Source organism: Elephantulus edwardii, unplaced genomic scaffold (genome assembly GCF_000299155.1).
Source record: "Elephantulus edwardii isolate Elephantulus edwardi_28Jun2011 unplaced genomic scaffold, EleEdw1.0 scaffold00006, whole genome shotgun sequence".
NCBI lineage: Eukaryota > Metazoa > Chordata > Mammalia > Macroscelidea > Macroscelididae > Elephantulus > Elephantulus edwardii.
The window spans coordinates 4,732,425-4,759,052 of NW_006399756.1; the positions used below are offsets into that span (position 1 = coordinate 4,732,425).

The 26,628-nt window shown below is 47.2% G+C and overlaps 1 protein-coding gene across 1 annotated transcript in view; it reads right to left on the reverse strand.

The window, feature by feature from the left end:
- The window catches only part of DOCK1 (dedicator of cytokinesis 1), a 460,736-nt gene that overhangs the window by 48,783 nt on the left and 385,325 nt on the right, over nucleotides 1-26,628 (reverse strand). The window contains exons 34-38 of the mRNA XM_006880128.1: nucleotides 19,762-19,847; nucleotides 19,420-19,576; nucleotides 11,507-11,547; nucleotides 8,861-8,951; nucleotides 4,916-5,035 (exon numbers count right to left, since the gene is read on the reverse strand). Coding sequence (XP_006880190.1) covers nucleotides 4,916-5,035; nucleotides 8,861-8,951; nucleotides 11,507-11,547; nucleotides 19,420-19,576; nucleotides 19,762-19,847 — 495 coding nt within the window. The remainder of the gene's footprint in view (nucleotides 1-4,915; nucleotides 5,036-8,860; nucleotides 8,952-11,506; nucleotides 11,548-19,419; nucleotides 19,577-19,761; nucleotides 19,848-26,628) is intronic.

Below are 26,628 nucleotides of genomic sequence, written 5' to 3' on the forward strand. Positions count from 1 at the left end.
AACTATAGGCATGTTTTCATAACCAAAATAGATTTCCAGTAAAACACTACACACAAAACTTATAGGTGGTTGTCTCAGGGTCACCCCCCTCCAATAGCACTGCCTAGTATCCGCAGGTGACCATTGGCAGCCAGCTTGTCTCAGCCCCCTGACAGCTGCACAGTGTTTGCCAGCTTCTCTCACTCCCTCAAAGAGTGCTGCCTAGTGTCCATGGGTGACCACTGGCGGCCAGCTCGTCTCACCCCCTCTCACTGTCCTGTTCAGTGTCTGCAAGTGACCACTGGCTGCCCGCTTGTCATTTGACTTCCGCGGGGGTTTTGCGCGGGCCGATACTGAGTTCTCACTCTGATTAAGCCATCCTCCCAGAAGCCTTCTATTTCCAACTCTCCTACTTCACCGAGAAGGCTGGTAATTTCCAGTGAAGTGCCTGGATTAAGGGCTTTATTGAAAATTACTAGGCCTCAACCAAACACAATGAGACAGACAATTCTGAGCCTCTTCAGCAAAGAGCACTCGTCTACCGCACAAACCCCCAGCGGAAGGCCGTCGGGAGGGTGGTAAAAAAGGAACGTGAACAGAGCAGGAGTAATTATTAGCACAGGAAGGAAGAAAAGCAGAGAGTGAGGGGAAACAGATGGAAATGACGGCTTATGTGGAGAAAGGAGAAGATGAAAAGACCAAGCGCTAGGCTGAAAGACACGTGAATCATTTTAAATGGAGGGAAAGCAAAAATAGAAGGAGGACTGTGTGTAGAAGAAACACAGAAAGCTAACAGGGCACAATTCAAAAGCCAGAGAGTCCAACACAAAGGCGCAGAAAAGGCATTTCTCTTTGCTGGCACCGAAGCACAGAGGTAGAGAGGCTGCACCATCCTCCGACGCCCCCTCTGTCTTTCCTGAGCCACCTCGTCGGCCTAGGAGGCCCCCCCCATCTGCACTGGCCTGAGCTTGGACCCCTGGTTGCTGACAAGCCTTGTGGTATCTGCGAATCTCCCTTCCTCTCAGTGTTGGATCCCCAGTGGTGATTCATGTGTGCCCACAAGCCTGGGCTGTGACGTCTACTTGTTCAAACACTCGTCTGGCTGCTCTTACGGAGCTGTGCCGTGGGACGAAATCACTGGCCTCAAGTAAAGCAGCTAGCCAGCCATGACACGGACGGGCCTGACCCAATCGGATGAAGAGCTTCGGAGTCAGAAGAGAGTATTCCTGGTGTGGGTTCTGCAGCTAGACTATAATCATGCCAGAACTCTTTCCCCATCTGCTTTTACTGTCACGCCGACCTCCAGATTCTGGGACATAAAAGGAATGTCCACTCTGCCCTGAGCTGTAGATTTAGACCGGTCAGCCTCTCAGCAGCATGGACTGTTATGTTCTGCCGAGTTGGAACAGACGCAAAGCTGACTCTCCAGTGTGTTTCCAGAGGCTGTAAACCACACAAGAGGAACTTGCCCACCCTGGCCCTGCAGAGGAGCTGGTGAATATTAAGAAATGCCTTTCACATGGAAAGACTTTTCACAGACGAAGATACTCGGATGGCCAACAGACACATGAAGAAATGCTCAGAACCACTGGAAATGAGAGATGCAAATCAAAATCACAGTAAGATAGCATCTCACTCCAGTAGCAGTGGCAAAGTTTAACAGGACAGCAAGGAATAAGTGTTGGAGAGGATATGGAGAGACAGGAATTCTTATACATCACATGTACATCCTTACCCTCTACAGTGAATTATGTAATTATGGCCTTTCGAGCCATAGCTTTGAAACTCCCACCAAGAGACTGGGTGGGGCTAGGTAAATAATGTGCTTCTGGCTTACCAAGAAGATCAGCTTGTTAATAAAAAAATTAAGGTTCATGGCAACGTCGTAGACATTGGACCATGCAAGGTGTATGGAACTCTACTGAAGGGATTGACGCATTTCCCCCATCCTGTTATGCTTAAAACGGGTCCTCCCAGGGATAGGAGGGGAAATCTCACTACCACCGAAAAGATGAGAGGGAGCTCTGGTGGCTTGGTGGTCAGGAGTTATGCTGTCAACTGAGAAGTGAGTGGTTCGAATACACCGGCCACTCCGTAGGAGAGAGGTGGGAAATCTCCTCCCCTGTGATTTATAGCTTCTGAACACCCACTGGTACGTTGGCTACGTGTTGGTTCTGGACAGCACATAACAATAAAAAGAACAACAAAAAGAAGATAGAGACTCATGGTTCTTATGACGAGTATCCCCTAGGCCCAGAAGACATAAAGGGAAACTCACAAAGGAGACTGTCTACGACAGTGAGGCCTGGGGGCAGGGAGACAGCAGCAGATGCAGCAGGAGACCAGCACCGGACGGCCTGGTGCACCTTCTGCCCCTGAAGCGAGGGAGAGGAAGGAGCTGAGCGCCTGTGGGCAAGGGGCTTCCTGCTGGAGGGTGGAGAGTTAAGAAGCTTTGCAAAATTCACCTAAGGAGGGCAGAGGCTGGGCCAAGGGCTGGCGAGAAGCTGCCTGTAAACCCAGGTGAGACTCTATCCTTATCAAGAGCTGAATCCTGAGTCGTTCCTGATCCTGCAGTCAAACCAAATCCACGTTGTCAAGCCAGTTCTAGCGTAGAGAGCAGAATGCTGGACAGGATTGTCAAGGCTGAGCTCTGTTGACTTAGGGGTAAGAAGCCGTGCTATAATCCCAAAGGCCTATAGTTCGAATCCCCCAGCTGCTCTTTGGGAGAAGGGTGGGCAATCCCTTTGCATGTGATTTACTGCCTCTGAAAACCTGCTGGAGGGTTCTGACTCTATGATACACAACAACAACAACACTTACCTTTCTCCTGCAGTGCAGTGATGAATTAAGCCACAAACTTTGACTAGCATTTCAGCACTTAGCCACTATAACACCAGGGTGCTGGCAACTTGTCAAGTCCCTAATAAACTCCTTAACTGTGAGGTGTGCGGTGGGCCCTATTTGAAAGGACTGTCAAACTCAGCAAAAGGCTAGTGTTTGTGCTCAAAGAGAGGGCTGCTGTCAGAGCTGGTGAAACGGCTGGACAGCAGAGACACGGGTGCACTGCGCCTCACAACAGCTCACCTGGGAGTGAGGGTGATTCACTCTCCCCGACAGTTAGATGAGCAAGTCCAGCACCCCTACACGGCTCCCACCTTTCCTGAACTGTTCCTCTTGGTTTAACATAGACTCACTGCCCCATAAATTTCCTATCTAACCTTTCAAGTCAACGGACTGCCAAGAAAACAAATAGGTCTATCTTGGAGAGGGTGAAACCAAATCTCTCCTTGGAGGCTAGGATTTTGAAGCTCCGCCTCATTACTTTAGGCACGAGGCCAGGAGAGAGCGATCCTTGGAGAAGAATTTCCTGCTTGGAAGGTTGGATGGACAGCGCAGGAGAGGAAGACCCCGGAGGAGATGGATTGATACAGTAACTGGGGTGATGGGAGTTGTTGTGTTGGAATTAGTGAGACTGGCTCAGGACAGGGAAGGGTTCAGAGCTGCTGTACACAGACAGGGTCACTATAATCGCAGGCACATAAAAACAATAACGTACTATGACAGGCTTGGAAGCAGGAGTGGCATCCACTTCCTAAATAACACTGCTCTGAAATTTCTATGAACTTGGATAAATGTCCATAGTTGTAGAGGGGCTTCAGGCCTTTTGTTCATAGGGTCGCTATGAGTTGTGCTGACTTCAAGGCAATCACCAGCAACAACAACCTTTCAAGTACCTGTTGTCAATTTGATCCCAAACAGGCCTTACAGAAGCACATGCTCAAGGCCAACACTCCACTGAATGAGTGCAAGTATCTGTTGTTCACAGGGTTTCTATCAGTTATCATTGCCTGATGGCACCCAGTAACAACAAAACTACTGACCGATGAAGTCCAAAGACTCAAAGCAAACAAAACTCTTTATAGCCAGACCATCAAGGAAATGATGACTGAAGTTGCCCAGGATTTCAAAGTGAGATACAAACAGCTAATGGACACACATCGTGATGAAGCTACAGGCAAATCGCCAAAGTCATCTAATTGGGAGGCAGTTTAGGGACTGCAGGGCTGAGGCAGGTCCTTTATAAAGTCACTGCTCATCCGAAGCCAAGACTAACAGCGTGAGCCCTGTCACCGGCAGATGAAAGTGACGGCAGGCTTCCTTTTAGTCAGAGCCAAGTGGAGGTCTACCTTTGCCTGCACCAAGTGATCCAGGAGCCGGCAAGGCGGAGCTGTATTTGAATGAATTTTTCAGAGACGGTGGGACAAGGCAGGCCCTCAAAGGACTATGTGTCAGGAGCACTTCCAATGGGGAGAGTGGGCTGCCTTTCTAGTTACCCCAGAAACCACGGTCACTGCTGTTGAGCAGATTCCAACTCACTGAAGCTTCACAGCACTGAGTGGGACCACCGGGAGGCTTCCAAGGATGGAGGGCTTTATGCGAGCAGATTCCCCACCCTCCTCCCAGGGAGCAGGGGGATGGTTCAAGCTGTCAATCAATCAGATAGCAGCCTGGGGCTTGGCCACGGCTCCATCAGGGCTCCCCATGCCTCAGGAGGGGCCATCAACGCATCTGATTCTCCTAGAGATTACCAGCAGAGCATCTGCACGGTCCCCCACTCCCCGCCTCGAGGAATTCTGCTTTTAAATGCTATCCTTTCAAAGCCAGCTGGAGGCTCATGCAGAAAACATTCCTAAGCACAGTTTCTAACAAACTTCTAGTCCCTCAAACATCAGGGGCTAAACAGTTGTGCTCATAGACTGTGGGGAGGTAGGTACACAGAGGGCACAGGTTGAGGGCACAGGGTGAGGGCACAGTGACACAAAGTGAGGGCACAGGTTGAGGGCGCAGGGCGAGGGCACAGAGGGAGGTCGCAGGGTGAGGGTACAGAGTGAGGGCACCAGCAGAACGGGTAAGGTTTCGTGGTTGTTGGCCTTACCTTGCCTTTGTCGAAATAGTGGATGATCTCCTGGTATAGCTGCTCCTTCAGCTGTCCCTGCGTGGTCGCCTGGTAGCCATCTCGCTGGGTGAGGTGGGCAGCACACACGTCCTCTGACCACTGGGAAAGACACAAAGCCAAGTGTGAGTGGTGCGAGGTGAGGCCAGTGCTGGCTTGCCTGCTGCCTGGGGGTTGCTGCCTGGCGGTTGTGTGGAGGCTGGTACACAGCTGCCATATTGTACATGTACATGGGCCACAGGCCCCGGATGCAGTGCGTGTGTGTCCAGGCGGCACAAGGGAAGAACTCTGGAGTCCCAGAGGAATTAAAGACAGAGGGAGGCTAATTTAGTGCCTATTTCCACAGAGGAAAAGTCAGAGGGTCTCCTGGCTGTAACATTCCATCCAGTTCTGGGGTGGGTCATGAACTGGGTACTGTGTGACTGTCTTGGTTCTGTGTTGTTCAACGTTTTGGTGACTAGCAAAGCAGGTGCATGGGCCCCATTTAGAAGTCATAGAGAAAGGAAGCGTTAGGACATCAAAGACTGGGAAGTGTCTTTGCACTTTCAGCCCTAAGCATGGTGGCTGGCTCAGGGCACGGCTCAGTGAGGGTTGATTCCTCAGTGACTGTACATGCTGGTTGTACAAGGACAACCCCTTAGTGAGTTGTTGGTGCAGTTGTATGAACTGAAGTAGGAAGGAGGTTTCAGTGAAGTCACAGTAAAGGCAAGACTGTTGACAGATACAACACAGGAATTGCAGAGTCAACAAATCAATATTTTTAAGTACAGAGTTCAACTCAATCCAACAGATGTTGGTGGAATGCCAAGCATTAGGTCAAAGGCAAGTAACAGATAGAGTGCTATCAGAGAACAGGGTGCCAGGCTTCTGGTTACTGCAGGCCAGGCTTCATGGAGGGTGTGGCAGGGTGTGAGATGAGAGGCTGACTGGAGTTAAAAATGATAATGGGCTTGATTTGCTAAGCGGACAATGGACTTAGAAGGAGTTGGGCAAATTTAGTTTTAGCAGGACAGTAAGGAGCTTCAGAGGAAGGCTGTTGGCAGGGGGCTGCTGGATTATAGGAGTGTCGTCAGGTAAGGGCGCCAGAGAAGGAAGGACAGTGGTGCTTCACAACTGGTGAGGCCACATCGTGAGAACAGGGACCAGCTGTGGTGGCATCACAGGGAAGGGATCACAGCTGAGGGGAACCAGAGGGGAAAGTCTGGGGCAGTGAGGACAGGGCAAAGGACCTGGCACACAAGGTGGGAGCCACAGGGAGGAGAGCCTGGGGAGACTCTCCATACACCTTCTCAATCTGCCTCAGACAGAAGGCACTGGAACATCTCTCACGGCCCTCAGGGCTCCGGGGAACAAGGAGCATGGAAAGGGCCAGAACGGCTTTTTAGTGTCAGGAGAGCCAGGTAGAAATGAGAGATGTTTAAGCAACTGCAGGGCATTCCCCTCAAAACTGGACTGGCCCATGCCCCCACATCTGTAAGACAATAGCCTGGAGTGTGGAACAGTCTGGAATCAGCACCCCTGATTCACCACTTGTCTTGGGGAGGGCTAGGAGTAAAACTGTAGATGATTCTGCAATGTAACTAGAATAAAATGAAGAAGAATAAGATGGCCCAGACACCTGATTGATTTCCTAGATTTTTCAATCACCACTAATTCTCGCTCCTCTTCCATATTTATTGGGGAACAAAATCTCCTCTATGGACGCACGAAGATTCTTTTTCCTACTTGCGGGTCTGCCCTTATTTTAACAACACTTCCTTCACCAAGAAGGGAGGTTCTACTCAAGGATTCTTAGCTAAAGAACTGGAATATGTCTGCTCTGCTGAAGAAAAAATTTTCATAATAATAAAAATCAAAGTCTTCAGGTAGCCAGTTAACGAGCATGAATTTAGGATAAACTGCAAACTGTCAGGGTGAAGAAGCGGAGAGGGGCTGCCTAGCGTTTCCCTCTGAGCTGGGAAATGCAGAGCCCGGATGGCAGAGATAATGGCATTGGCCTTATTGATTCGGGTTGTGAAACAAACCATCTTGCCATTTGTGGCAGACGCATCTGTACCCCATAAATCCAATGATTAAACAAATGATATGTTTGCGCACACATCTATATGTTTTGCATACAGAGACACACATAAAAGTTTATATTCTATGAAAGACAGAGAAAGAATGAGAGAGCAGTTTGTCAACTTCGTTTTAATTTCCCAGGAGTAAAAAGTATCTTCACATTTGCAAAAATATCTGTTACTGAAATTTGGGATTCTAGCAAATGAAGGGCATTGGAATTCTCAGTGTGACGGCTGGTGTCAGATGCACCAGCAGAAATCTCCATCTTCTCAAAGTATGTGCCTTTGGAGAGATTTCGTGAGTAAGAGGGCAAAGGGGTCCTCGAAGAGTTGGCCTCAGAAGGAACATAAAAGACGCAGCGAGATCCGGCCGAGCTTCTTTCTAATGGGCTCTTTTGTTTTCAGGCCGAGGTAAATTTCCATGTTGGAATTCTCTCTGATGCAGCCCGTCTGCACTTGAGTGCAAGGTGCGATTCAGAATTTCAGGCTCAGACCAACACCTGGGGTTCCCTCCCTGGGATACGCACTCCTTCACCTGTCGTCTGGGCTCTGGGTGCGGGCTGGGGTTTAGAAGGATGGTTCCTGAATGAACAGTCTTTATGAAAGTTTATACTTTTAAACAAGATACTCATCATTGTTCTAGATTACCCAGTTGAAAAAGTTTACATTTATATAGATACCATGAGATAACTGACCGGCTTACATTTGAAAATCACGTCCATTCATATATCCTTCCACCTACTCATCCATTGACACGTCCATTTGTATTTCCATTTATTCACCCCCAAACCTATCCCTCTATCAATCCATCTATCCAACTCTCCATCTGTCCATCCATCCTGCTACCTCTCATATCCACATATCCATCCAGCCACTTGAATGTCCATCTATCCCTCCACCCCTCACTCTACCCATTCATCCATCTGTCTGTCTATCATCTATCTGTCTATCTATCTATCTATCTATCTATCTATCTATCTATCTATCCATCCATCCATCCATTCACTCCCTTATATATCCAACAATCTGGCAGGCAGTCTTCTCATTCACCTATCCATATATCAATTCATCCATTCACCTATCTACATAGCCATCCATCCAACAACCCATCCATCCAGCAACCCACCCATCCATATATCCATTTATTAGCCAACTCCCTTGCTCAGCCATCCCCTTGTTCCTCCGTTCATCTCTTCATCTTGTCATCTACTCAACCACGACTATCCATCTAATTATTTACTGAGCGTCCACTATGTGTAATCAACCACACAGGTACTAAATGGAAGAAAGTCTGAATTTTCTACTGACAAAATTTGCTTAACGAAAGAGCCCCCAGGAGCTGAGAGTGGTCATGCTAGACCTGTGTCCAGGAGCACTCCTTCGAGGAGGAGGGAGCACAGAACACCAACAGGAGGTCTCTGCGGGAACTGATGGAGAAGCAGTCAGCGTCTGGCCTCACGTGCTTTTGCTAAGACAATAGGGATTTGCTTCATCCTATCACTCAGCGGCTCTCACATCACAACTCACTCCTTATTGCTGTTGCTCCTCGGTGTTGCTGAGTGCAGGTGGTATGAAAGCAGGAACCACCGACTCTCTAAAACTGCCTGAAAGGTGAGAGCTCCATGATGGGTGTTCACAGAGGTCAGTGGTAGCTGCTCTGACATCTCGTTCCATTTTCTTTCAGAAAGACTGAGTCCAGGACCAACATGCTTCCTACAGGCTTCTGTTTCTATCATGGCTTTCAGTGCATTTCTATGAAATCTTCAGGGGGCGCTGTACTCAGATTTGTGACGGAGGAGTGGAAAATGTAGGTGGTTTGTGAGTTCCTGACAAGCGGAGTATGAAAGGCCACCAGACCCTCGCTCACCTTCAGCAGCTTTGCATGGAGAAGCAGGGTGTACGCGGCCTCGGTGTAGTTGTCACACTCCCTGTGCAGGTCACACAGCTTGTACAAGTACCTGAGTGGTGGAAGAGAGGGCAGTGCTTAAAGCGTCCTCAGAGCTTTGTGTGGAACCTGCAAGGCTAAAGGCTAGCGTTAGTCGTCAAGTGTGGAACGGCTGGGCTTTCTCCCCGCACTGACATCAGTCATGATGACACAGGTACGCAGGCTGCACGTAGACTCTGAAAAGTCAACAACTGGAACGCACAATTATACAATAAAAATTAACTTTCTTAAGAAAATAAAAATATGCTAATGAAGGCGAACAACTCTTAAAAAAACAAAATGCTTCAAAGTTTCCACGTTCCTTCTCATCTGTTCCAGACTTTTCTTCAGATACTTGAAGTTAGTTTGCACACTGTTTGATTGATTTCCCTACATTTCTATTGCATCTAACAGCCAAAAAGAGAGAAAATCTGGATTCATACTAAAAGTGGCTAAAATGGTAAAATTCATAGTATAGATATTTTACCTAAAGTATTTTTTCAGAAATGCAATGGGAGAAGCACCACAAAAAATTTACAAAAATGAAAAGTGTACAGACCATCCTTCCCATCACCTCAGCAACGTGGTGCTGTGCGCAGCCATGGCGGAAGAGGCTCTTCAGAGGACGACAGCGTGGAACCTGACACCTCATTAGGTGGCCACTGGTACAGGGAAGGAAGGACAGGCTGACAGGGACGGACAATGTGACGTTATGTGCACGACAAGCACGTCACAGAGCAGACTGGGAGGCGGAGGGGAGGAGTAATCACAGGGCTGTACAACTTGATTGGGGGGGGGGTGTGTGCGAAGGAAAAGGGAATGATTGGTGTGAAAAACAAGGTATTCTAACTTTGTAAATAAACCAGAATAAAATTTAAAAAACATTTGAAAAAAATGTGCATGAATGAATGAATGAAAGCCAATCTCTTTGTAAATTTTCATTAAAGTAACAATAATACAAAAGAAATACAATGAAAAGAAAAACAGCAAGAAAGACACCCCGCAACTAATCATGGTGAGTATGGTCAAAGAATTGCTCTGCTGTGAAGGTATCAGGCAGCCTGCTTTTGGATGCAAGAAGCCTATTTATTGTTTTCTCACAAATTTCTTAAATGGATATGACATATTTTTAAAAGTGAAAGTAAAAAGATCTTAATGAAAGAAAAAATCATTTCATGAGTTCTGATGTGCTAAGTGCATCATTCATTACTGACGCCATGTAGGCTGGATTCCTCAGCCTCTTCTAAGGGACGAGTTTGTCAGCTGTTCGACACATATTCTCAGGACTGACTAGGCAAGGAAAAGACTCAATCAAAATTTGTCTTCTGAGAGGAAAAGACAAGTGAAGGAGTAAAACCCAGTGGAGACAGAAAATATATTTCTTCTGATATAAGAGAAAGACGCAAAAAATCTAGGAATATGGTCTCAGGTCAAGTCACAGTGGACTGAGAGATTTCATGTTGCCTATTTGTGTAGACACCACTTGTCTGTCAGGCTGGGGTGCTGGAAGCGATGCCTCAGATACCAGCAGGCCAACCCATGGTGGAGAGATGTCAGCAGTTCCCAGACTGGAGAAAGGCATGGCAAGTCACTTTTGAAAAGTAGCCTATGGACAACTTACAGATAAAACCAAACACTGTACAGATGACTTGCTTTGGACATAGCATGAGTAGGGATCACTCACTGAAGAAGGATGCCACCTTTGGTGAAACACAGGGCTGACAGGTTCAGGAGACCCTCAGACAGACAGACTGACACAGTGGCCACGGGCTGGGCGCAGACATGCTAGTTACTGTGAGGACAAGCAAGGGTGGCTTCTGGCGGATCTCAGGTCACCGTGACCTGGAGTTGACTGGCGTGCACTTGGCCCCCGAGTCAATTCCTAAGTCACATGATCCCTCCACTGAGTTGCTGACACTTAATGGACCAGACTACCTCACCTTTCCATAAAGTGTCTGGTGATTTGAACCACCAACTTTTCGCTTGACAGTCCAACACTTAACTCACTATGTTGCTGGGAGTCCTCTTCTACTTCTGCTAAGAATTATTTTTTTTCTACAAGTTTTTAGAAATGGATTTTTTTATTTGTTCATGCAGGCTGTTGTGAAACACTAAAGTTTATGGTAACTCCTTTTTCTCCCCAAAAGGGCCCTCTGAGTTGATCAAGGGTATATAAACCAAGCCAAAGCCAGTGCTGTCGACCTGCCTCTGGCTCACGTTGACCCTCCGTCAGGTTCTGGAGGCCATGCATCTTTCTGCCTCAGAGCTGTTGGTGGGTTTGAACTGCCAATCTTTTGGTTATTTGTCCAACACAATGCTTTGGACACGAACAGGATTACGGGAGGTACAGAGACCTTGAGAAATGGGCAGCGAGTTTCTGAGCTGAATGACTGTGACTCATGCCCTCCAGTCTCTGCACTGATCGTGACACAAGGGCTGACCACAGCACTGGCCGTGCCTCTTGACTTTCCTGCCGATGTCATGATTTCCAGCCAGATAAACCCCTGTGGTGCTTACGAACATCAGAGCACTGCAGTTCTAACAAACATGGAGTCAGACAGAGAAGACCCGCAAGCTGGGTACACGTACCTTATATACATTTCTTCTCTTTCAATTTCCTTGTAAAAATTCTGGGGGGAAAAAAAAACAACAAAAAACCAAAATCACACAAATGACAGAGCGGCTTCAGAAACCAATTTCACAGAAGGTGTCACATTGTCATATACGTACTATGAATACACAGAGCCTCAAACATGGTTCTTTCATATATGTCAAAACGTATCCCACTCTTCAGCTTTTAGAACTATAATTTCACACAACACGTAATATCTGTCTTTACTTAGTACTTTTTCACTTCATTTGTTTTCAAATTGTTTGTTGTCCTGTTGTTCTTATGTGCCATCAAGCGACCCCTATGTACAACAGCCATAAACCCTGCCCTATTCTTGCCCACCTTACTGTCTCCAACACACCCACCCCGATTAGCCCAGTCACTGGATCAAACCATCTCATTGAGGGTCTTTCTCTCCTGCGCTGTCCCTCCACCCTACCAAGCATGATGTTCCCTCTCCAAGGGCTGGTCCTTCTTTGCAACATGTCCAAAGACGAAGCTTCAGAATCCTTGCCTCCAAGAAGCAGCCTGCCTTCACCGTCTCCAGGACGAAAATTACCATGACTAAACTCTCTGCCATTTGGAAGTCAAATGTCTTCCAAAGAACCAAGGGATTGGTCAAAGGTTCTCTCTCTTATCGCTAGTCGATGTCTTGCTGGAGCTGGAGTCATGGTCACTTCATGGACAGCGGAGCAAAAGGCTGCCCATTCCAGCGCCATCCCCATGAGACACAGTGGGTCAGACTGCTGCGGTTCACGGGGTTCTCACTGGGCAATTCCCAGGATCACGCTTCCTTTAGAAGCTCTGCTAGAGGTCATCAAGACATCAATGCCGAGACGGGCGGGGTCCCACAGGAGGTGCCTTTGGTATCTTAAGCACTGTGATGGCATTTGAGCAAAAAAGGATTTCTTTTAAAGATCACAAATTTGGAGATAAGTATCATCGCTCCATTTGTAGCTCTTTGCAGTCGTTGCAAGGGCCACGCTTCAGAAGACAAGATGATCGCAGAGATCTGATCTAAGACTGGAACTTACTACAATCATGAGCTCGACTCACTGCTACAGAGTTGGACCTGGTCACACTGGCCCATCAGCAGGCTTCCAGAGGCGGTAAAGCACACAGGAGGAGAAGGTCCATCTCTCCCACAGAGCAGCTGGTAGACTCGAACAGCACGTCGCTGCGCTGGCAGTATCACATCCCTGCCCACTAGGCCACCAAGGAAATGAAGTTACAACAAGACAAAACCACAGTTGTACTTGCCACACAGATGACGCACGAACCATGTTTAGCTAAGGATACAGCTCAGGGAAGGGGAGATCAAGACCATTCCCAACACTGCAGGAAAGTCTGAGGGGCAGTACTGCTCTGGGCAGACAGACCAGCTGCTCGATGTGTCAGCCACAGAAAGCCACGTGGCTGCCACTTGACAAAGCAAAGTGCACATCAGAGCCGACAGAGCAGGAGGATTCTTCGGTAGATGATGACAATGGGCTCTTTCTGCGGCTTCTTGTGAGGAACGTTCTGTCTGGGCATAAACATTTCAAGCACAATTGCATTTCTTAATGTGAACATTTCTGCAAACACTTCAGAGTCTCTTCCCATCAAAGAAGGTACAGAGAAGTCAGTGAGCAAGTGATTGAGGCAGGGGAACATCAGAATCAGTTGTAATGTGAAATTTAACACCAGAAAACACCCATCAGTGCTCTTGAACTGAGGCAAGAAGCAAGTAGCAATGGTATCATTACAAAATCATACAACCACCTCAGGAGATAGAGGGCTGGCTAATTTCATTAGGGGGAAAAGCACTGCTCTCAAGTTCAATTTCTTGGAAAAGAAACAATACTTGAGTGTATATGTAGGAACTCATAGCTGCTATGAGTCGCATGTGACTCAACGGCACATAACAACAATGTATGTAGGAAAGGAGCATATTCAGAAAAGGTCTCCCAGGTCAGAATTGCTTCCACTGTGGAAAGCTGGGCCACTTCAGTAGACAGTGTCACAGACGAGAGCCACAGATAGGCAAAGGAGTAGAGAGGAAGCTCCCACTCACTTGCTTTAAGTGTGGCTCTGAAGGACACTTGGCCAAGGTGGCCCACATCAGGTCCTCGTGGCTGACAGGACTGACAGGCCCCAGCTCCCAGCTGGAAACAAAGGAGGACGCTTCAACGATTTAGATCCTCCCAGAAGAGCTGTGGGTGAGCATTAACATTACTGGTAAGTATATTAATTTTCTCCTGGACACAGAGCCTACTAATTGGTCCTAAAAGCCTTCTGAGGTCCCAACTCTTCTCACTATTTCTTAATTGTTGAAATGGACAGAAAACCTCATAAGCAGTTCCTTACTTCACCTCTACCTTGCATGCAAACTTCCGAGTTGTAAAACAACCCAGTGGTAGATGGAATTTGCTCCAGGACTTAAGAACCATAAATGACATAGCTGAGCCTCTACATCTTGTGGTTCCTAATCTCTACACTACAATAGAGAAAGTGCTAGTCTATAAGCTTTTTATTGTAAGAACCACCTTTCCCTCTGTAACTTGATTTGTGCCACTATTAGAACCTATGCTCGGAATATTATTGTTTTTTAAATTTTTGCCTCATGTACTTTTAACTTGTTAGTTAAATTTGTGTCTTCTAGGCTGCAACACTTCCATGATACATCTTCAAGGATATGAATATGTACGGCTAAGCACAATTGATAACAGTGCATCTAAATTCCAAAATCAATCTCCACAATTTTCTACGTGTTTCCTATTGCCAAAGGGGCCCTTTAGAGTAGTGAGAGAAGATCTTCACCCTGAAACCCACAGCGTCCCTTTTTAGCAGGAAGTAGCTAAGGGAATACGCCATCCCCTTTTCCTTATGAATCAGGGTGATGTCTCTCTCAGGGAGGAGTGATAGGGAATGGCAAAGGACACACTGACAAAGGAGATTAATCAGAACTGGCTTTGACAAGCACTGTGGCAATTGGACAATTAAAACAGACATTCGGGGTGGGGAAGAAGACGAACTGGGGAAGAGGGTAGAGAAAACAGTGCAACAATGAATGAATGAAAACCCAAAATCTCTGTAAATGTTCATTAAAGCTAATAAAATGTAATAATTTAAAAAAAGAGAAAGAACACACACACACACACACACACACACACACACACAAAAGAAAAGGTCTCCCAGACCCTCACAGCTGGCTGCATCTGGGACTGGATGGCCCCTCGTCCGTCTGACAGGGTTTGGTAAGAAGACCAACTACTCACAATGGTATAGCAACAAGGATCTACTGACTTACCAGAAGCAAATACAAGCGGCTGGTTTATGCTGGGAAAGGTCAGTGAAAGAGAGGCCGACGCTCAGTGAGATGGATCGACACAATGACTGTGACAATGGGCTTGAGAATGGCAGTGACCATGACAACGGTGCTGGATAACACAAGGTCTGTTGTTCATAGGGTCACTATGAGCTGCAGTTGGCTCAATAGCAACTAACAACAACAGCATTTCACCACAAGTGGCTCTGGTGGAGCGATGAATAAGTCATTTGGCAACTAATCAAAACAACAATGAGGTGGTCTGCTTCCCCACAGGGTCACGGCCTTCGGAACCCCACAGGGCAGCTGTCCTCTGTCCCATGGGGGTTACTATAACTGGAACTGACTTGAGGGCATTGGGCTGGGTTTGGTCTTGATGATTTCACATTAGCTTTCTTTGCATTCATATTTTTAATCCTTTCTTAAGTTTTTGATCATGACTCTTGACAATTTCACAAAAGGAATGGCATGCAATCTTCAGTCCTCTCTTTGCCATATGGAAATGCCTTCTATTTGCTGCCAATGTTGAGTTCTGTTCCCTTCTGGGGACTTGAAAATCGTGGTAGAATTGCAGTACACTCCTGTCAGATCCTGACGTCTGCGTAAAACTTCTGTGCTTCTTACAGATAAGTGTAAGAGGCTGGCTGTGTTCTCGCTCCACTCTGAAATGCATTCATTCACTTCCTCATTCCATCAATGTTTCCTGGCCCCCTTCACATCAGCACTGACGACACTGTTGGCCTGGAAGCTCCTCCAGAAACTCATGGCAACCTGTACCCCAGCTAATACCCCCTGTTTGTCTCCTATCTTTTAGAATTTATGCATTTGCATGCTTTTAAAATTCTGTGCTTATTAATGACAAAAATACATACCAAGATTTTTAAAATGTAGTGGTAGCCCTGCTAAAGTGCTGGTGATGAAAATCACTTATTTTTCTAAAATAACAATCAATTCAGTAATTATCTTGGAGATGGTCTATGTTGGTAAATGCATATAACTATAGGCACATAGCTGCAATCCACTGGTTACTGCTTCCCATGTGACTCGTGGCCTCTGAAAACCTGCTGGAGGGTCAGCTATGTTGTCAGGGTTCTCACTGGATGGTACACAACACCAAACAATACACAAAGCTATCAATTAATAATTAAAGATTGATTGCTGAGGAGGCGACAATGAAATTCTAGTTAAACAACTGCAAATGTGAATCCCATCCAGTTGGACCATGAACCAATGACATGCAGACACCTTGAAGGATGAACATCTAAGGATTTGGGCTCATGGTTAGTGATACCCAGACATCTTATTTTTTATTTTAGTATTTTTATTGCCATTTTTTATTAAAGCATCCATGGCAAAACAGGTTTTCCTGCAACACTATCCGTATATACTGTCCAAGCACCGGTTACCTCCTTCCCTCGGCGCCAACACTCCCCTGACGCTCATCCTAACTCTTCTCACGTGACTTCAGTCTCATGCCCAGGCCGCCTCCCTCCCTCCACTTTTTAGGCTTTCGAGTAACCACTGCTCATTTGGTCTCACATGGGTCAGGTTTATAGAGTGCAGTTCTCAAGAGGAAAGCTCTTTCTCTTTTGAGCTAACTTACTACACTATCGAGTTAAAAGGTCATTTCAGGGGACAGATTCAGTTCAAGCTTTAAAAAACATCTCAGGACGGCAGTTTTGGGGATTCCTCCATTCTCAATGGGCCCACTGAGGTGTCTGTTGTTGTTTTTTTAAGAACCTAGAGTTCCGTTCCACATTTGCCTCTCGATCAGGACCCATCAATTCTGTTCCAAATGAGTGCACTCAGTCGTGGCCCCTGAACACTGTCTAGTTCTCGAGCCTTGTCTGGCTTCAAGGTTGGGGAAGCCATAGCTAATGGAGATAATTAGCCCTGCCTTCTGCTTCCTTCTCTGATTCTTGAATTGTCTTCATTCTCTTTTGCTTCATATAATATAGACCAATAAGTGTATATCAGATGGCCACTATTTTTTTTCCAGGTGCAAGAAACGGTCATTCAGACTAGAAGGTCTTACACAACTTTTTAAAAAGCAAACCCAGCACTGATTCTAAAGGAATCTTTGCAATGGACTTGACTTTCCCTAATAAGCTCTATATTCTTTGTGTTATTTTTAAATTTAGGATCTGGTGGCAAGGGAGGGGCAGAGAATTCTGCTTAATGATAAAATGAATATATTTTACACATTTTTATTCTTCTCATAAAAAAAGTACCAGCAGGGAAGATAAAAATGAGAATTTCTCTCTGTCTGTATCCATAGATCTAGATACACACCACACCTTATACACATACATACAGATATATATGATTTATCTATAATTATCCCTGTATCTGTAATAGTAGCAGTTATCTTGTTTCTCTTTCATCCACAGATCTGTTTTATTTTTAAGATGAAAGAACTGAGCCGGGTGGCTGGGTTCCATGCTTCATCCCCAGGAAATGGTTCTGAATAAAATGCTTGACTCTTCATGAAATGATTCAGTATGTCCTAATTAGAAGGACGTTAATAACATCAGATCAACTCAGGAGTCCTGGGTGCACTTCTTGGTGAGAACCTGGCTCAGACTGACAGCAGTAAAAATAGGTAGGCCTGAGTCAGGCTCCGGAGGCAAGAGCACATATGCTAACGCTGGGAACTGTGAGTGCGGATGCTTGACAAGAGGCTGCTTCCTGGCGCTGGACTGTGATCGTGTGACGCGTGCTCAGAGTAGGCCATCACGTCACCACCAGGCTTCGTGTCCTGCTGAGAATATGAGAGCCTCCTGAAAATAAGCATTGGCTTCATGAGCCAAGTCGGAAACCAACTAAGTGTATCGATAATTCTTCATTCTGACATCAGTGTGCTCACTCTTCACCACAAGCATTGCCTCGGACATTATATAATTGTGTTCACAGAAATAAATTATTTTGAAAAGTTTTAATTTCTTTTCCACAGAGAAAACACTTCTGTGGCCATGTCAGTCACAGAGGCAACAATGCAAGAAGACAGTAACATAGACACCAGGGCTGACTTCATTTCTGTGACCAATTCAACTCACCGCTGTTGAGTTGAGGTCAACTCACCGATGACCTTCCAGTGTGTTATCAGAGGCTGCAAATCTCCCTCGGAGCTGCTAGTGGATTCAAACTTGCCACCTTGTACTAGCAGTACAGGTCCCTATAACCACCAGGATTCCCTTGAACAGGTGGTACTTACTTTACCCGAGGCAGATCCCATCACACTCGTGTTACACATAGTCAGTCTATAGGTGAAGGACAAGACAAAGGCACCCAGTGAGCCGAAATGCCGTGTTTGAGATTCTCGTGTGTGCAGCAACCAAATACCATGAACGTGGAGGCTGGAAATAACTTTGTTCTCTCAACGTTCTGAAGTAAGTCTGAAATCAAGGTGTCTTTAAGTACCTCTCCGGAGCTCTCAGGGGGCCACTTGCCTTCATGCTTTTGGTGGTTTCAGGCTCTTTAGGGCTGGTGACTGTTGTTGTTTTTAGATGTCCTCAAGTTGAGTACGACCCATCACAAAACTATGAATCTAAACCCCGCCCTATCCTGTGCTATCCTCACACTTCCTGACACATCAGAGTCCATTGTGCAGTCACTGTGTCAATCCACCTGGTTAAGGGTCTTCCTTTCCTTTGCCGACCCTCTACCTTTCCGAGCGTCAGTCCCTCTACAAGGAACAGTCCTTCCTAGAACATCTGTGAAGAACGTGAGGTGAAGCCTCATCATCTTTGCCTCCACGGAGCACTCTGGCTGAGCCCTCTCCAAGACACATCTATTCGCTTTCTTGGCCGTCCACGGGATGTTCAGTGCTCTTCTCCAACACCACAGCTCAAAGGCATCAATTCTTTTTCCGTCATCTTTATTCATTGTCCAGGTCTTGGATGTATAGCTAGTAATCGGGAAGACCATAACCCTGAATCAGACACACCTTAGTCCTCAAACTGACATCACTACTCCTCAGTAATCTGGAAAGTTCCCCAACTGAAATTAGATTAGAATCTGAAATTAGGGCATGGACTCTCTTTTGGGGAGATACCATTCAACTCTCTAAAGAGCATGTTTTCAAATAACAAAAAATCACAACCTACGCTGGTGGTTGGTACCGCGGTCATAAAACAAGATAGCTGTACCTCTTACCAGCAAAAAGAATGGTGGAGAAACATCCAGAGGGGAGGTGTTGGTACACTCTTGTGCATAATGAATGTGTCATCTGCCTGGAGACCTGAGTTAATTTTGACTTACGGTGTGAAACTGACATGATAGGACTGTCCCACAGGGTTCCCAAGGGTATAAAGCTTTATAGATACAGATTGTCAGGGGTGCTCGTGGGCTCAAACCAACAAACATTCAGCTGAAAACCAAGTGCTTCACCACCACCACAACTAGACAAACCATTTCTTCACTACTTCTTCCCTGGAACTGACGTGGAAATAATCAAAGAATGCTGCATTGAGCCCTGAGCACCTCATGGCTGGCTGGCTGGCTGGCCCGAGGCTTCTGAACGCCGAGGTTCAGTTTCTGGCTGGCTGTGGCTAGCTTTGGGCACGTGATTTGCATTTCACTCACCAGCACGTTGACGGTGCAGCTCATGCGATTTTCTTTGTTCTCGTCATGCATGATGGTTCTATAATCCAGAAGTCTCTCCATCAGACGCACTACAAGTCTGACGAAAGTTTCTCCCGTTTTGGCGAGATATTTGTGCTTCCTGCAGTGCTCCAAGAGGCTGGGAAGATAATTAGACACACCTTGTTAATCACACTCGGAAAAAAACTGAACGGAGGTGCCATTTAAAATATCTTCCATTATTAACACATTTTAATTATGCCTGGGCTACAAAGGTCACTGTCATCTAATTACAGTCTCTCTGCCTATATGCTGGAACCAAGCCCACTGGGGATCCACACTTACATTTTATCAAACAACACTTTGTACTGCTCATCTCCTCGGCCTCCTTCGACTTCATGGTCCAGCTTGGTGATGATCTCATTTTCAAACTGTAATTAAACAGAAGAAGGCCACATGATCAGCCTGGCAGAGGCTACATCTTAAGGCCCGGTCAGCAAGTCCACCAACGCACGGTTACCCATCACCTTGGGAGCCTAACTGTGTTTAAGAGTCTGCATCCTGAACCCCAGATTTCTGATGGCTCACATGGGGAACATTCCATTTTCCCTCCTTGCTTAATGGAACCATGGAGCCTGGACAGGCATATTCTGGTAAGAGGAGCAAGAACTACAGAAAACCAAGAAGTCTCTGGAAACAAACCCAAGGAGTGGCATGAATACATGCTCTCTAAGAAGATATACCTTCAGAACAAGCTCACTGGTTCATGGCAAAGAGCAGATTGCTTTCCAAGAGCCAGCAATGAGTTCTCTGCACTTTGGAGCATCTGAGGGCCACACCATCAGCATTTCTTGGAGTGACATCATGAAGGATCTCTCTCCAGTTGCAGAAATATTATTAAAAATGAGCTGCACAAGGCTCTTGTTGATTTGTGACCTCTCAAAAGATACATTGACGCAGAAGCCTTGTCCATCTGCAAACAGGGCCTTGGAAATAAGGGCTTTACAGATGTAATTAAGTTAAGAATCTCAAGACGAAGCCATTCTGGATTACCCAGCTGATCCCTAAACCCAAAGACAAGTGTCTTTGTAAGTGACAGAAGAGGAGAGAGAGACACAGAGAAGGCCAGGTGGAGGAAGAGGCAGAGAGAGACACAGAGAAGGCCAGGTGGAGGAAGAGGCTGAGAGAGAGTGCTGCAGTTGGCACCATGCCCCTGCAGCCTTGCCTTAGATATGGAGAAAATGAAGTGAAAGCTGTCTGTGATATATTAGTAAAATAATAAAATTAAGATAAGCTTTTTCCAGTTACATTTTTCTTTCTGAAGAAGTTCATACTGAATCTTGTAAACAGTGATATTTACACAAGAGTAAGTGGCTAGAAGCTGCCTTGCGGTCCCGATGGCGCATGGTATGAGGTCACAGCTGCTCCACAGGAGGACGGGCAGTCTCCTACTGTGCGATTAACGGCCTCTGAGAACCCACCAGAGGGTCAGCAATCGGGTGGCTCTGACTTGACAGTACACAACAACAACAACAACAACAGGAGCTCTAGAAGCCCTACAGGGTGGCCTAGTGGTTAGAAGCTGTGCTGCAATTCTGAAGGCACACAGTTCAAATCCACCAGCAGCTCTGTGAAGAAATATGGGCAATCTCCTCCTGGGCAATTAACTGCTTCTGAAAACCCACCGGAGGGTCAGCTACAGATCAGCTCTGATTCAACGGTACACAACAACAATGAACAACAAGAACTCCAGAGTCACCAGAAGATGAAAGACAAGGAAGACCCCTTCCCAGGCCCACAGGAGGCGCGTGGCAGCCCTGACTTCAGACTCCTGGTCTCCACACTTGTGAGACAGGAGGCTTCCGTTGTTGTTTTTGGTTTTTGGTGTTTTTTTTTCCTTCCTTTGTTGTAAGCTGCTATGTTTAAGGAACAGCATCCCTGAGGAACTGACAGCCTCCGCAGACAGCCCATCTCGGGCTGCTCCTCCTCCTCTCCAGAGCTTCTGACTGGATTCAATGAAGTATCAGTGAGAAGAGGGCCCTTAGAATCAAGTGAGAATTTCTCAGACCATGTTTTTTAAAAAGCTAAATTCTGGGGAGGTTCAAATTATCTGTTGTTGATTGGGCTTGAGTTAACTATTCTGATAATAAGGCTAAAGTCTCCCCATCCTTGCGGCCCTTGTCCCTGTGACCGGCAGCATCCAGAGGTGGTTGGGGTGAGGAGTCCCACCAAATGGCTAGAGTGCTGCAGGGATGCTGAAGTTACCCAGCAACCAGGTAAGGTACAAGGGGGCTGGAAAAGACTGGCTCCCACACACAGAGATAGTGGGCTCCGAATAGAGAGAAGGACAGAGGCTGGACTGAAAGAACAGATGAGGTGGGGTTCAGAGAGAAGACCCCCCAAGACAGGTGTGCAAGGGACTCTGAGACCCCTTTAAAATATGTGCTTACATACTAAGTCTTCTGAGTAACAGATCAGGTAACAGATAACTGGACATCTGAGTGACAGTAGCTACCACCTATGACAGTGTCTCCTAGAACCACAACAGCTATGACAAATGCCAGTGTTTCTTAGGATCACAGCAGCTACGACCCATGCCAGCGTCTCCTAGCATTTCGAGCTGCCTGAGAGCAGAGCCTTCTCTGGCCCTTGCATCTGCCTGATGTTGATGTTTTCCTGGAACGAAGGTGCTGGGTGCCCGTCGATTATTCAGAAAAAGTGGGTGTTAGATTGGATGCGCCCGGAAGGCTCACCATGGTGCTCATTCTGCAGGAGGGCGGTCTGGTGAGCGGCCAGCGTAACAGTAACCGAGCTCAGTGCTGGTGTCCCGGAAGAAGGCAGGCACCGGCTCACCTGTGTCACAGGCGGTTCAGGATGCCGATCTGTTTACGACAGATCAGTTAGTAAGCCCCCGCTTCCCCCGCTTCTCCGCTCATTGGCCCCGACTCCAGGCATCTACTGTTGGGGCTCAGGGGAGGGGACTGCTGCTGTAGGGGTAATTGATGACTGAGTCTTCCCCCGGGCAGCTTCTGGCCAGGGGTCTTATGTGACCCTGGCACAGACCTACGCGCCTCCAGTCAGGACACATGCCCGATGCCACATTCTAATCCTTGCGACAGATGAAAAGAAGGTTTAAGAAGAGACTGCAGAGAAGTATTGATTCTTGCTTGAGATCAAGGAGTCAGCAACCTCACAACGACCCCAGCTTCCCTGAGTCCTTTCGATTCTCTTCTGAGCCTCCCCACTGTCTCTGCCTCCAAAATCAACAGCCTGGTTTTTATTGTTTGAACAAAAAAGACTTCAGTAATTTCAGAAACATGGAAAAAGACATGATCACTTGAAGAAGAAAGAATGAAATCTTCATTCCAGAAATCTCACAATGACTTTGACTATGAATAACACCTTTGGGAAGCCAGCCCCTCAGCCCTCTCTGTTCCTTAAAGAGGATAAGAAACTCTCCAAAAGGCCGTGATTTTTGGACTCAACTGCCTGGCAAGGACTGCTCACATGTGGGCATTCACGGCCAACGTGGCACCACCATAAAACTGCCCAAGACAAGAAGTGCATGAGTGCTGTCCCAGGAGGGAACAATCAAGACACGAAACAAGACAAACTCCAAATAAGACACGCAATCCAATTCTGCATATAGTTAAAGAGAGCCTGCAGTGAGAAAGGCACAGAAAATACAGAAAATCACACTGCGTACCAACTCCAGCCAGCACACACGGGCACCTGAAATCACTCGCCAGCCCTGAGATTTGAATTTGGAGTCTGTTTTATGAAAATGGCAAGTTTCCCTTGCTTCTTCATAAACCTCGCTGTCACAGTCCCAGGCAGGCAAAGGTTCCATCTCTTTCAGCCTGCTGCTTTATCAAATCTTGACTGATGAATTTAATGTTTTCTCAGATGAGTGGATGAATGATTAGTAAATCAAAAGAACACAGCTGATGCTAATTTTACTAACCCCTGGTTTAAACTAAGTAATTTGCACCAACACCTGGAACCCCATTCAGTTGATGAGCCCAGATCCAGTGAGGTCTGCGGAGAGCTCCTCATTCTAGGGATTCATTCTTCTTCCTCTTTGATTTTATTTAAACAGAACACACAAGAATCGATTACACTGTGATGTGACTGTTATTATAATCAGAATTAAATGTCCAAATAAATTGGAGAAAGTACTTTTGTTGATAGAACAGGCTGTGTAAAAATCATGTTTATCATATTTCTCGCAAAACAACTCGATCTGGTAATTTGCCACAGGGGTCCCTATTATTAGGAGGAGTTAACAAGGGTTAGTCATGTGCCTCAGAAGGCGGCTGGGGCTCCCACATGTTATAAGCAAAGTAATTACACAGCCATGAGCCACTCAGTGCTCGTGGTACGTTCTGCGCACTTGGACGCCACGTCACTCGGGTGCTGTCCGAACAGGGTATCTCGGTCTGGCCCAACTTTCCCCGTAAGCGTCTCAAACGTGCTTCCTGCGTCAGGCTGAGGACGAGCCCCCTTCCCGCTGGTCCTCGGTCTGCGTCACGAGCAGCGTCTCTGTACCTGATACAGACCAGGCCCCTCTCGGTTTTCTGCCTGCAGCTCCGTTGAGCTGACCCGGTATGAGCAGGTTCCATTATGTCTCTGGTTTCGAGAATCACCCTGTTTGTCAAGTGTGACACACCTGAATCTTGAACATTAGCTGATGTTCTGCCTTTGAAGTGTTTAATAACCTTTTGTTTCACGTCCAAATCGATACTTCTCCTCTGCTGATGCTGTCACCGGCACTGGGCTTGCTGCATTTGGGAGTCATAATGCATTTCATGGTAATATTTTTGAAAAGAAATTAAACACTACTCCACTCAAGAGAGACACAATCTCCTACAATACATGAGATTGGATGCTGCTGCCGCAGAGCTGGAGAATAAGTGGTTACACAGTGGACTTGTCAGACAGAAAGTACAGCCCAGAACACACGTAAGTCAGGCATGCAGGCAGTTATTGTAACTACCAAAACAAAGTAAAGCCGTATGTGTGTGTTATACCCTCACAGGCCTGGCAGGGCCATTGCTTTGTAAGCAAGACGCATGAGACGCACGTGTTGGGTACAAGAAGCTGTTAGGCTTGCTGTTGTTCAATGGATGACGGGTGCGGAATCTGTGATAACCTTACGGGACCACAGATGGACGAGGGGCTGGACAATGCCGGCGGGGATGTCATAAGAAGGTACTGTATTCTGTTTTCAGAATCACCAGCAACACTGGAGGAGCCACAGAGCACAGCTGAACACACTGAACTAAGTGGCTCTAACCATCTGATATCAGCAGACCCTCAAGAAGTTAACCCTAAGGTACGTAAGGAAACAAGGCCTGTCCAGAGGCTGCTCTACACGGAGTGGGACGGAGCGTGGCACTGTGCTTGAGGGGTATCGACTTCAGTGCAATTAATACTTTAGAAAAGTCCACTGTGTTTGGCCATGGTCTTTGCAATTACTTGCTATGCATCAGAGAGCTGGACAACGACTAGGGAGGATAGAAGGAGAGTTGATGCCTTTGAGCTGTGATGCTAAAGAGTATAGACTATACCATGGACGGCTAAGAGAACAAACAGGTTCATCCTGAAGAGGGTGGAGCCAGGCTGCTCCTTGGAAGCAAGGATTCTGAGGCTCTGTCTAACATACATTGGACATGTTGCAAGGAGGGACCAGTCCTTGGGGAGGGACGTCATGCTTGGGAGGGTGTAAGGACAGCATAGGAGAGGAAGACCCTCGATGAGATGGACTGATTTTGTCACTGTGGTAATGGGGATAGATGTGTCGGATACAGTAAGATTGGCAAGGGATAAAGCAGGGTTTAGGGCTGTTGTGCACAAGGTCACTGTGAGTCACAAAAAACAGCAACATCTGCCTTTTGACCCTCCTTATCACAGTTGTGGTTTTGCTCTGTTAAGGTGTCTGTGATTCGCAGTGATCCTTTGTTCCAGGGCTCTGAAGCCCACCCTGTCACACTCACCCTGACACACCTAATCCCATTACTCCAGTTGTCCTGTCAATCCATCTCATCTGGGTCTCCCTCTCCTCCACTTACCCCTGGCTCAATGGTTCGGATTCAGGAGCCCACCGAGTGAGGTCTATCCAGTAAAGCTAATCCCAAAGGCAGTTTGACTCGCTTTGAGTTTTGCTTGGGTTCGACTGATTCCCATTGAGAATCTGCAAATGCAGAAAAGCCCACAGCCACACCGGTCGGGCAGACCCGATCTGGGGTGAGGCAGAGAGTGGCAGGAAGCTGGACGGGGATCAGCGTTTGCACAGGTAATTGAGGTCATCAATAAAGCGCCGAGAGGCCACGGAGAGCTGGCGGAGATCTGAGGTCTGCGGATGCAGCTCCTCATGCTGTGAGCAGTTGCGTCCCTTGACTACGCACCGACTCGAGTCAAAGGCTGCTCTTGGCCCCTACAGCTCCACTCTCCCCTGTTCTTCAAGCCAAGTGCTCACCAGGCGACGGAATCAGGACTCTGGCTTCAGGCCACCTCCAGGGGTCAGCTTGCTCCAAGACCCGCTTCTCCTGCCCTCTGCACGTCTTGGTGGGACTCGCCATCCTCTCCAGCAATGGTAAGGGGCCCTGGTGGGTCAGCCTTTGGCCCTTGGCTGCAGCCAAAGAGGAACACTCCGGGGCTGGGGGGGAAGGACGTGGCCCCTGCTTCAGCAAAGATGACAGCCAGTCCATGAGTGACAGTTCTACTCTGCCGCTGGGGGTCGCTGTGAGTCAGAACTGACCAGCCACTGGCTTAGCACTTAGAGAAAGGGAGGAGGAGGGAGGCTTTGTGTCTATAGGGGAAGCACACCATGAAGGGACTGGTTCAGAGGAGTCCTTGACCTTCTCCGGCCTCAGCGTTCTACACTCACATGTTGGCATCCGAAGGAATTACTCATTCCATCTGTTTATCTTTAATCTCTGTGTTTAGAAACACTCGTCTTTTCCTCTACTGTCTTCTTCCAAGTTAATCTGTCTTGTACACTGATCCCAGGCCACAATCCAAAGTGCTCTCCCACTCCCCTGACCATCAAGCAGATGCTCTCCGACTTGAAGCTGGGAGACCTAGAAGTCCCATACTTGAGAGGGGCAGCCCACTGGGGACTTTGCAGACAGGCAGCTGCAAGTCCTATCTACAAGGCAGAGTAAGCTTTGGGGCCCCTGCTGGATGTGGCTGAGGTCCTGGGGACCGGTC